This window comes from Halichoerus grypus, chromosome 1 (genome assembly GCF_964656455.1).
Source record: "Halichoerus grypus chromosome 1, mHalGry1.hap1.1, whole genome shotgun sequence".
Classification (NCBI taxonomy): domain Eukaryota; kingdom Metazoa; phylum Chordata; class Mammalia; order Carnivora; family Phocidae; genus Halichoerus; species Halichoerus grypus.
Window position 1 is genome coordinate 58,569,780 of NC_135712.1, and position 12,986 is coordinate 58,582,765.

General features: G+C 37.4%; 1 protein-coding gene across 9 annotated transcripts in view; it reads right to left on the reverse strand.

The window, feature by feature from the left end:
* Positions 1 to 12,986, reverse strand: part of SPICE1 (spindle and centriole associated protein 1) — a 65,201-nt gene that overhangs the window by 528 nt on the left and 51,687 nt on the right. For 8 of the 9 annotated variants that reach the window (XM_036107170.2, XM_078066202.1, XM_036107167.2 and 5 more), the window contains 4 exons: positions 7,383 to 7,873; positions 5,100 to 5,283; positions 2,485 to 2,587; positions 1,413 to 1,500 (listed from right to left, as the gene is read on the reverse strand). In XM_036107170.2, the coding sequence (XP_035963063.2) occupies positions 1,413 to 1,500; positions 2,485 to 2,587; positions 5,100 to 5,283; positions 7,383 to 7,873 (866 nt within the window). Of the gene's footprint in view, positions 1 to 1,412; positions 1,501 to 2,484; positions 2,588 to 5,099; positions 5,284 to 7,382; positions 7,874 to 12,986 lie in introns of those variants that run through there. The other variant, XR_013445265.1, reaches the window with a different exon arrangement.

Below are 12,986 nucleotides of genomic sequence, written 5' to 3' on the forward strand. Positions count from 1 at the left end.
GATGGATTTAGAAAGTAATCAGAAACATGAGCCCATTTAAGGTTTATAATTATCTAGACCAAGTACACAGAAGTTATCCTTTGTCATCGAACGGTACTGAAAATTAAATTGCTACTGGCAGTTTTTATTCTCTAAAAGAGCCACTCCCAAATAACTGATTCCCTGGTCAACAGGTCCCCTGATTGATTGAGGAAACCTTATTTTTAAAATAAAGGATAAATCCAGTATTTTATACAAATTATAGGTACAACTTTTTAAAAATAACTTTTTAAAATAAAGTTATTTGATCTTAGTAAATTAAAATTGTTACTAAATTCCAGAAACTAAGGGCAAATTATATAAAACAGCCTCTTTAAAACTTTTTTAGGGGTGCCTGGGTGGCTCAGTTGGTTAAGCAGCTCAGATCATGATCTCAGGGTTGTGGGATGCAGCCCTAGGCTGGGCTCCACACTCAGCAGAGAGTCTGCTTGAGAGTCTCTCTCCTCTCCCTCTGTCCCTACCCCATTTGTCTGTGTGCATACATGTGCGCTCTCTCTCTCAAATAAATATTTATTTATTTATTAAAACTTTTTTAGGATATAAGAAACAGCAAAGGACAAATCTTCTAGGGCTAGACAATGGGGATATCTGAGAATATAAATTAATCTGGGCTATAACTATTCAATATTTACTGAAGCACTCACTATTTGGTCTAATCTACAGCAAATCAGAACACATGAAGAATATGTATGACATTGATTAACCACAACTTCTCTAACCAGTGGCACACTCAGATACAGCATACTAGGTTAAGTGACAAGGAAAGTGGCCCCAGGGTCTGGATAACCCAATCCCACACAGCCACAGCAAGCACTGAGGGAACCTATATCTCAGCGTAACTACTACTTCGAGGCACACCTGTATGTGCTGCCACATTATTAGAATGCTTTGCCTGAAACCAGTAATTTCCAGTCTATGTTGAAATCTTATTGAATTTTATCTTATTCCTTAGCTACCCCAGAACACAAAAGAGACTATATGGCTTAAAGGTTTTTTCTAGTAAAGGTGAATTAGGAATTCTTTTCTTCTGAGAATTTTATGTCACCTGTAGGATAACAAGAATTTAATTATGAATGGAAATCACTAGGGGCGCCTGGGTGGCTCAGTTGTTAAGCATCTGCCTTCGGCTCAGGTCATGGTCCCAGGGTCCTAGGATCAAGCCCCGCATCAGGCTCCCTGCTCCACGGGAAGCCTGCTTCTCCCTCTCCCACTCCCCCTGCTTGTGTTCCTGCTCTCACTATCTCTCTCTGTCAAATAAATAAATAAAATCTTAAAAAAAAAAAAAAAGAATGGAAATCACTAAATCAGCCACCTTCCCCCACCCCACTCTCCCGACCCCTACACACATTTCACAATTACATTTTATCACATACCTTTGCTCTTGGATTAACAGGTGTGAATCGCCCACTTCCTGAGGTGGCGTTTAATGGAGAACAAGAATTACTAGTAGCCCCTGAAGATCTATTTATGAGAAATAAAAGAGAGTAGGAGAGTGATCTATCATCATTAACCTTCAAAAAATTATGTAAGACTAACAAATCTCAGTATTGGCAATGGCTGAGTTAGGTCCAAATGAGGTAAATTATTTGTAACATATTTTTACCACCCTAAGTTGTTTTGTTTTTTTTTAATTATTAGACTTCCTTTTTTAGAGTAGTTTTAGGTTTACAAAAGGATTAAGTGTAAAGAACAGAGAGTTTCGATATAGCCCTCACCTCCCCCACACAGTTTCCCCGAATTATTAAGACCTTGCATCAGGTTGCTACATTTATCACAATTGATGAGATAATACTGATACATTATTAATTACATCCATAGCTCGCATCAGGGTTCACCCTTTTGTTATACATTCTATGGGTTTTGATGAGTGTATAATGACAATATCCACCATTACAGTATCATGCTCTAACATTTTTAACACTAAAGGGGAAAGATGCATGTGCAGGGGCGGGGGGAAGGCCCGGCAGCAGAAGAGTAAAGAGCCCTGAACGGCAGCACAGTGTCGAGGTAAGCACAGAGAGGGGAGACAGAAGAGCCAGGTCCATCCTCAGTGCCACCCTTTACCAACCATGTGACCCATCTAAGCAAACCACCCAATTAGCTCAATGAGCTTCAGTTTCATTTATTGTAAAGGAGAAAAATACTACTGGTCAACGTACCCCCGTCATATGTTATCTCCTAATTTTATAACCTATAAAGCACTCTATATTTGTGCCATTATCCTATTTTTGTCCTCAATAGCCAACCCACACTGTTCTACTTAAGGCTTGTTCCTCACTCCTCTTTTTTTTCCCCAGAAATTCTTCTCTCCAATTGCTTTATTTTCTCCACAGGAGTGAGTCTGTCTGAACCTAAGTCAGATACTGTGCACTTCCTTTTTTCACAAAGAGAAAGAAACACCACATTCTTGATTTTTTAAAGTAACTGTGCATGTTGTAACCCTACCTTCTTGTATTTATCCCACTGGTAGGAGAGATAGTACTGCATTTTGAGCTTTCTGGGGCTTCAGCTCCTGGAATAGATACTTCAATTGTCCTCTTTCCTACTTCTAAAATATAAAAATAAATATTAGTTTCATTATCTTTCATTAAAATAAAATAAAAATTTAACTTGATTTCTATCTTACTGCAAATTTCACATTACAAATTTGGAGATTCTTTCTATATTTTCATTATGGTCCACAGACACCCTTGAAGGATTTTTTTCAAAATGAACTGTGAGACAAGAAACTTTAGTTACTAGTGTCAATTCAGTAGCATGCCAGTTCATAGAAAGCCAGAATCTTCAGACAAGTGGTATCATGTCAGATCTGGAAGTGAAAAACAGAAATTAAGAGCTAGCCCTAAAAATCTTTTTTTGTCAAAAACAGCTTATCTAAAATTTTCAAAAAAATTAAAAAGAAAAAGGAAAATTTCTGAAGTCATTCAATAAAACTTTAAATCCTCTAAATCTACTATATTATTAGATTCCTGAAGGCATTAACTTAGGAGGGGAAAGTTGGCTGAAGAGTTCATATGGCCAATGGCAAGTATAACTGTGTTCATTTTCAATATTTCACAAGTTAGATGATCAATTAACAAATATTTACTAACTATCTACTAATGAAAGACTTAATGTCTATACTAGACAGTTTCACAGAGGCTCTTATGAATCACTACTTAAAATCAGTGATCTTCAGGGCTTTAGTGCGCAATGAAACCGTATTTAATTGTATAACATATTCCTCCATTACCCTAGAAACCAAAGAGGTTTTGTATGGCATATGATTATATCTTTATCATCATAGCGCACAAAGGTCCCCGTGACACCAAGAATTTTACTTTTAAAAAGGAATATCTTGGAGATATTACCAAAAAAGAATATTCTGGAGATATAACCACTGGAATGAAAAGAACACAGTTTGCAAATTTACCAATTTGCTTTAGAACTTCAGAAAAATCACTTAACTTCTTTTCCCTCAGTTTACTTACATATCAAAAAGCTATAACATCAGCTCTGTCTACTCTCAGGGTGTGTTGAGGACTAAATAAGATAATAGACATGAAGTACTTTTAACCTTAAAGAACGATTGAAACAGAAGATGTCTAATGTAATTACAAAATTATTATTATTTTTTTTAATATTTTATTTATTTACTTGAGAGAACAAGCAGAGGGGAGAGGGAGAGGGAGAAGCAGGCTTCCCGCCGAGCAGGGATCCAGGATCGTGACCTGGGTCGAAGGCAGACGCCCAACTGACTGAGCCACCCAGGTGCCCCCCCCATTACAAAATTATTCTTAAGAGTAATTTGCTTTATTCTTCTTCATTGCACTTAGCGCCACCTAACATTATCTCATAATGCTGGACAGGGATTTGTCCTGTTCAAAGCAGTTTCCCCAGGGCCCAGAACAGGGCGGCAGGTAGTAGATGTTCAAACGTATCGAGTGATTTAATCAGAAGTTGCCTCTACGCTTCGTGACTATGAAGAACAGCAGACTAAGCTGTCATTTGAAGAAGCCTAGAATAGCAAAGAGAAAGGGCCCTGGGGAAATGCATTATCTGTCATTTTCCAGTAATTTTTAAGAGTCTACTTTCTAGGTCTGAAGTTTCAAAAAAGAATGATTTGTAACTGAGAGAAAAAGTCTCATGAGGGAGGTGGGTGGGAGGATGGGTGAAACAGGTGAAGGCGATTAAGAGCACACTAAGCACTGAGTAATGTATAGAAGTGCTGGATCATTATATTGTACACCTGAAACTAATATAACACTGTATGTTAATTATACTGGAATAAAAAAAATTTTTTTAAGTCTTATTGGCAGATACCTTAAAGAAAGCCTACTTCAGCCAGCCTCAGGATGAATACCTCTAAAACACCAATACTTGAGCACCTCAAGGAACATACTCCTTACTGATATAATTATTTTCTATCCCTCACTATTAGAACCTTCTTTTATACTGGGCCAAAATTAGTCTCTCTATAGCCTTCATACAGTTCTATCCCTTAGGGTCTTAGTAATTCAATTTTTGCCAAAGAACAACTTAAGATCTACTTCATTTCATCAATATTTTTTTGTATGTAAATATTATGACAACTAATTTTTCAGTTACTATTCTATTATTCAGAATCCCCTCTAGTTTATCACATTCTTAAGAAAACAGCAGAATGGGAAGTTTAATTTACAAATGAAAATGTTTTAACTGGTTTAATAAAATAACTTGTAATTTGTTGCTGATGAAATTCTAAATTAACATTTTGATGCTGATGTTTTATACTTAGCCACTACATAGGTCCTAAGTGAATCATACACTGTAATGAATCCCATTTACACATCAGGCAACTTAAGAACTTAGACACCAAAGATTAACTGCAGGCACCATGGAATAGCTTTCTACCAGGAGATTGGCCTTCTAGTCTTATTTCTGTCACTTAGTCTGTGACTTAGGTCTGTTTCTTTCTATGTAAAATTGAAGGCACTGAAATATATGCTTTGAGATTTCTTTCAGCTCAATATATACTCGCAAAATCAAGAAAGTGGAAACTCTCATGTGCCTGGCTTTTAAATCATGAATCTGTGACCAACCAGTCCATGCTCTGAGAGGTGATGGAATGGGTGACACCAGTGGAGAGGAAAGATTCAGGCCAATAAGTTTCTGCTGTTCTATTAACTGCAAGAGTTTTCCACGAGCCTCCATACTCTGCCGATTCAATTCTGCAATCCGTTCCTCCATGCTACTTGGTGTTAGAGGTTGTGTTGCTGGAAAAGTCTTAAAAAAAAAAAAAAAAAAAGGCACAAATTCCACATTAAAAACAATCCAAACAATTTTGACTTTTTGTAAAAATTAACTTTTCCACTAAGAGCCAGCTAGTTAGTATTCACAGCCCTTACTATGTGTAACCTTGAATAGCAGGCAAAGAATAAAAGTCATTTAATTGAAAAATTAGGGCTAAAGAAAAGGGATACTAATCCTTCTGATACTGGTGCCACATAAGCCCTCTAGGCCCTTTGTCCACGGAGAATGTCTGTGGGACAAAGCTTCCCCGAATCTCTTCGGGTCTGTTGAGGTACACAAAAGATCCCATGAGCAAAGACAGTACTGCTGGTGACCTGACTTCTAAGTAACAGGTCTATTAATGATAGATCTGTGGTTTGAATCTCAATATAGAAAAGAGGATCTGCTGTACTCGAGAGATGCTTCTATCATCCCAATCGTCATATATGTACCATGAGTTATTTGGCAAAGATTTCTAGGAATCTTATCACTCTTCTTGACCAGGGGTCAGCCGCCCCAAGCCATGTTTGGCCTCAGATATCTAATTTGAGAAATGTGGTGACCGGAAAGGAATATGAGAGGTAGAGTAAAAAAGCCACCCAAGGAATATAACATAAGTTTAATATGAAAATTCCTGAGAGGAATATATGTGTCATTCTAGATTATTTCATTTAGTTAAATATAACCCTTTGGGATAAAACAATTCCTAATAGAAATCACTATTTTATAACTTATGCACATTAATAAAAAAAAGAGATAAGCAAAACAGTTTAAATTAAAGATCACTCTGAAATTCAGATTATGACAAAGAGGGTGGTGAGGACAATAATAATAGATTGTCCTCACTAGCCTGATCTATATACGAATTAGAAAAGCAGGCAAGCTCAATTTTTAACTCTGTTGCCTTTTTAAAAACCAAGAGTTAGTTACCTGTTTTGAATAACTTTCAAAATTCTGCAAACACAGAAATGCCTCCAATGACTCAAAATTAAGGCAGTCTGTACTTACACACATCAACACCGATGGCTGCTGCCTACTCCTAAGACTTCTTCCTGGTAAAAGACTACCAGTCCCTTCTGTGACTCCACACTCATACTGCCCTTACTTCCTATGAGCCTGTGCTGACAGAGGTGGCCTTTATCCCCCACCCCCACCCCTTCCTAAACTTCCTCATGAAAGCCCTCAATCTATCATTGGTAAAGCCCTTTATAGAAGCAATCACCTCTGGAACCCCTAATCCATAAAGCTGCCCAGCTCCTTCCCACTGCTAAAACACTCTTCCATCTCCTATCAGAACCCTGACAGGAGCCACTCTGGCTCACAAAGGGGTAAAAGGAAGTATCTCCCATCACTGGGACCAGTATGAGAACGTGTGTTATAAACACTCCCCAGCTGGAATTTAGAATCCCTTTCCTCCCCACGAACAAGAAAATGAAGATTTAAGTTACCAGGTTAGCCTACAAAATTCCTTCACTATAATAAGCAGATTTTTGCTATTCAAAGTATAATCCTCGGTCCGGTACCCTCTGGGAACTTGTCAAAAATGCACAGGTACCACCTCAGAACTGCTCAATCAGAAACTGCATTTTAGCAAGATCTCCAGATGATTCATACATACATTAAAGTCTGACTTTAATAATCCTTTAAAACATCATTTCTATAGGAAAATGCATTCTGTGTCCTAAAAAATTAACTCCTCATGAATTGAGGGCCAGCTACACTTAATTCTCTTGTATGAGCCCCTGTAAGAGTAAAAATGCTTTCAATTAAAATGTAGTTGTATGGAAGGCTTTCAACTCATACTAATTCTGCCTTTTATATTTATAACTTCATTTGCAGCTTAATTTCAGCTTTCCTACACATTTTACCTTTGTCCTATTTTTCTCATTCATTTTCCTCATTTTCTATTTTATGTTGTCCTCTTTTACTATATATGTTCAATAAACTGATAAATAACTTTTCTTATTTTGTGATGAGGACAAAACAAAGCATAAGCCTTCTACTAGCAGCCTTGAAGATATCCAGGATCACTTTGCTCCAGCAAAGTACTTAAATTCCTAAATGTCCCTAGTCAACCCTTAACTGGTACTCACTGCAGTCATGTCGCTCACGTGACTTGTCTCTTGTTTGTTTAATTCCCGAACTCCATCCCCTTGCTCTCCTCCTGGCCCAATAATATTATTCAGATGTGCCTTGATAGCTGAATTCTGCAGTGTCAACTCAGCAATTCGTGCCATGATGTCTTTTCTTTGTATTAACGCCTCATTTGTTCTAAGCTGCTGCCCGTCTCCCAGTACCAGGGGCTCTTCTGAGAACTCGGGGATTCTGGCCTGCTGAGTGTTTGAATGGGAACTATAAAAGGGCTGTGAGAGGTTAACAAAAGGAGCCTGGGCTTTGTTCTCCAGATCTTCCCCCATGTGAGACACCCTCCACCTCTGAGTGAAGAGACGACTCTCTTCACTTGAATTCTGATTGTCTGTGTCAGTAGGTAAGGTCTTCTTTTCCCAATTTTGTTCCTTCTCAATTATTTCCACAGTTGGAGGAATTCTTGGAGCAGGACGAGTTTGAACAGTCCTCCTCAATACTGTAGATAAAATTAAAACAGAATAAACATGCATCATTTAGCCACAGACTGGCACCACAATCATCTCATTATTCATCATGGTAGTTAGAAGTGTATTCCAATAGAAGGGTCTGGCTTCTGAATGCCTAAATTATTTTAGCAGGGAATATACCAGCAATGCCACATCAAACAATCAAATACAGAGACTTTTATATTCCTTAGGCTTTATTGGTATCCTTGTAAAAAAGTCTGCCAAGTTCACATTTTAATACATGTATTAACTCATATCTGGGCATCTTGGGGGTGGAGGGAGTATAAATACCTACTGTAAACTGAAGATGATCAGGAAAGGCATCTCTGAAGAAGTAAAATTTAAAAATGATTACATATGTGGCAGAAAGCAGAGCAAAGAACATTACAGGCAGAAAGAACAACATATGTGAACTCCCCAAAATAGGAAAAAGCAAAGAAGTGAGGCCAATTTAGTGTAACACAGCAACAAGGGAGAACTGGAAAAATATGAGATTGGAGAGGTGTACAGAAACTATTTCTTACAGAGCTTTTTAAGCCATGTTAAGAATTTTATAATTTAATCCAAGAGCAATGAAACATGGAGAAGGTTTGGCAATGACTCAATTTATATTTCTTAAATGCTGTGTTAACTGGAAGATCCAGGAATGGAAGTAGGGAGACCAGTAAGCCATTGTGGTAGTCTAGGAGAAAGATGATGATAGCTCCAATGAAGGTATGTTGGCTACAGAGATGGAGAGAAGTGGGTAAATTTGAGAACTATTTTGGCAAAAGATCTAAGAGTGATGAACTAGAAGTAGGGAGTAAAGGAAACACACAGATCAAGATGGCATGCGCAACTGAGTGGGCAGTGATACGATTTATAGAGATGGAGAAGGTAAGAACAGATTTAGGGGAAGGGAAGCTATCAAGAATTCCACTTTGAACAGGATAAGTTTAAGTGCCTGATGATTTATCCTAATATCCATCTAAGCAGATGGACTCGTGGGTCAGAAACTCAAGAGAGTCATCTAGGCGAAAATCCAAAACTGGAAGTCACTGGCATATAGACAGTATTGGGAGCAATGAGAATGACTGAGATTTTCTAGAGAAAAAGAATCAAGTGAGAAAAGAAATCAATACTGACACATGAGGAAGTCAACATGTAGAGCTGCACAGAGAGGAGAAGCTAGCAAAGCAGACTGAAACGGAGCAGCCAGAATGGTTAGAGAAATACTACAAGAATGTGGTATGAAGGAAACCAAGAGGGAGTGGTTATCCATATGTAATACTACCGTAAGACCTAGAAACACAAAGACAGAAGAAAAGTACACTGGAGTTACTAACCTGGAGGCCACCGAAGCCCTTAGCAGGAGTAGTTTAGGCGAAATGACCTATTAGGGAGAGAATTGGGGAGACAGAGCTCCTAGTTCAAGACTACAGACTCACCTCCTTTCACTGACAACGAGGAAATTAAAAAATACATAAACCCACATCAGTAAAGATTATGGTCTAGGAAGAGAGTCATTAGCAAAGGACATATTTAGACACATTTCTGGAAGACTGAAAGTGGATGGGAACTGTATGAAAGAATGAATTGAACAAAAGCCACAGTTCTGAACATGTATATGTTATAAGGAAGCTACAGGTAAAAGCCACTCTTTCTGGGAGAACCCAAAAAAGGCTGCTAGCTCAAAGCTGACTGTACAGAGGGAGAAAGTGAGAAGTAGGCTAAAAATTGGAGAACAACTTGAAAGTTCATCTACCTTACAGTTATGTTGGTCAGGCGGTGCTCACTACTTGCCCCACCCATTCTGAAAAGCAAAAAAAAACAGCATTGGGGAGAGCAAACGTGGTAGCCCCAGTGAAATAGCTGGATACTACTTACATACCCTAAAAGGAAGCCTGCAGTTAACAGAGCATGTCCATATATACAAAGCAACTGTTGAAGGGAAAGCCTATTGGGAAAACAGACCTAGACCGACCTACACCCCAGAAGAGAAAACCTATGCCAACCACCTATAACATTCAGTCTAGTCATTTATTCTTAACTATGATGGGCAATAAAGGATCACCAGACATACGAGGAAAACCAACAGCACAAAAGAGAAGAACCAGGATAGGAAAACAGAACAAAAGACTAAGAAGAGAAGGAAAATTCAGATACAGAAGATAATGTAATAAAATTCTAACAGGTATACTCCCAAGAGAGTTCCCAGAAGATAATGCAATGTTTTTGTTTGTTTGTTTTTAATTTTATTTATTTATTTGAGAGAGTGAGAGAGCACACAGAGGGAGAGGGACTTGATCCCAGGACTCTGAGATCATGACCTGAGCAAAAGGCAGCCGCTTAACCAACCAAGCCACCCAGGAGCCCCAAGATAATGCATTTGTAATAAGCATCAAAGAAAACAGGACAATCAAACACCAAGAAAGGTCTCTTGCTTAGAAATTAAAAATATAATTTGGTATAATTAAAAAAAAATAAAAGACAGGCTTGACTATAAAGTGAAAAAAATCTTCCAGAATATAAGAAGATATAAGGCTTATAGAAAATGATCCAGAAGGTCAATATACTATTTTCTAAAACTGCAGAAAGTCACATGTCTTCAAGTCCAAAAGGTCCCACTGGTGCCTCATAGTGCAATGAGAGGAGAAAAAAAAAAAAAAACATATTTAGACACACCTTATGCAAGGTCAGAATAAAAATAAAGGAATCCTAAAGCTTCCACAGAGAAAAAGTACATCACATACAAAGAACTAAAAGTTAGATATTACATCATACATCTCAACTGCAACAGCAGATACTAATAGTCAATAGAACAATGCCTCGAATTTCTCAGGGTAAAGGATTATGGACCTAGAATTCTATATCTAGCCAAATTATCAACCAAGTGTAATAGAAAAGTAAAAATATTCTCAGATTCTTAAGAACTTAGGGTTTACCTTCTATACACCCATTCTGATGATTTCTTTCAGAAACTTGAGGGAGAAAACCAAAGAGGAAGAAGTGGGATCCAGGAAATAGTAGATACAACCCAGGAGTGTGACGTTAGCAAGTCCCAGGATAAGAGGTGTGCAGTGGGCCCAGCAAGCAATCAGTGCTGGAGCAGGGGTCAAAGAGCTTTGGGAATTATCTCTGGAATGAAAGCGGATTCCATGCCACAGACAGTAACTAAAGGACCAGAAGATATTATTCATGTATAAACAAGAGGGTAAAAGCAATTTGAAACTCCGGGAAAAACAAAAATTGAACAAGAAAGTCAGTATAAATATAGAGCAAACTTAAATATTCTGAGCAACTGATTAAATGAAATAAAGGAAATTCACTTTGATCTTCATACTAAGAACTTTTTCCTTCCTGTGGCACAAAGATTGATAGGACAAAACAGTCATTTGTTTTCAACTTTCAGTATCCATCTATAGACAAGACACAGAAGACATAATTGTGGTAATGGAACAAAGTAAATGTCACCAAACTTGATACGGTAAAAGGAAATGTAGGCTGAATGAAGGTGAGAAATGGAAGCAAAGGAGAGCCAGAAGGGAAGCGGCTCTCATAGAGGAAAGCCAAGAGATACTGCATAGAGTTAACAGAGAAGACATAGAAAGTATTTGAAGTCACAAAGTTAAGCAAGAGAAGAATTAAGCATTAAAATATAATCATCCAAATTAGATAAAGAAGGGAAGTAGGAGTTAATATTCATTAAACCCTCTTCTTTAATAAAGGACAGTCTATAATTATTGTCTAAAGTTAACATTTAAGAAAAAATATATAAAAATATTTTATATTAATTATGGCGACCACCACAAGATAAGTAGAAATCAAACTGGGAAAAAATGCATCCCTCTTAGGGCAGGCCTAAAGATGAAAGAGGAAGAGAACTTTGTATGTGCTTTTTTTAACCACATGAAAATATAAATTAGAGCTGATGCTTGAAAATGAAGAATGGGAGATAAGAAAATGAAAACAGCATATATACACTATTCTTTCAAAAAGTGTGGCTATAAAAGAAAGTAGAAGTCAATCAGTAGCTAAAGGAAATGATCTATAATGGGAAATTCTAGAGCAATGCTGGCCATTATAACAGTCTCTGGCCATATGCAGTTATTCAAATTCAAATTCATTAAAGTTAAATAAAATTAATAATTCAGTTCTTCAGTCACATTAGCCACATTTCAAGTTCCCCCTTATGCTAGTGGCTACCACAATAAATGGAGCAGACACAGAACATTTTCATCATCACAGAAAGTTCTATTGGACAGAGCTGTTCCAGAGCATAACCAAATACTGATAAAGGGCCCGATGTATCTCCCACCTTTATCTACATGTTCAGCTTAACTCAACAATTCTTTATACGTGAGCATTCTAAATAAAATGCCAAAAAATATGATGACAAAACTTCACCAACTAAGAATACATGTTCAAAGGTTATTCCATCTACACACTGTGAAAGAAATGTGTGGCATTATTTTCAACGCAAACCTGCTAACAAAGGGGTGTCTAAACAGTCCCCATATAATTTGCTTTAGTGAACATTTAGCATATTTGTAATCAGAGTAAAAATATTTGTGGTAATTGTTTCTTTAAAAAAACTTAGGGGTGCCTGGGTAGCTCAGTTCGTTAAACATTCGACTCTTTGATCTCAGCTCAGGTCTTGATCTCGGGGTCGTGAGTTCAAGCCTGTGTTGGGCTCCACACTAAAAGTGGAGCCTACTTAAAAAAAAAAAAAAAAAAAAAAAGAACTTCAAGTTATCTTACTATCACCAGTGGGAAATAATTTACAATACCTCAAAAGAGATCATTAGACAAGCTTATTAATACCATGTAAACATTTGAAAGATTACTTTGAGGAATGAAAATCTAACCTCAACAGAAATCAGAACTGAAATCATATTTCCTAAATATTTCCTAGCCAGAGTTAGTAATACTCTCTAGCCTCTAAAGAGGAAATACCAAATCACAGAACTGTATAGCTGGAGGAACATTAAAGATAAAAGAAAAATCTCTCATTTTGGAGCTAGGAAAATGAATGCAGAGAAGGTAAGTGTCTTAGCTCTAAGCCTCCCAGCTAGTCATCGGATGGGCCAAGAGTCTAGCACTTCTGACCCTCAGCCTAGCACT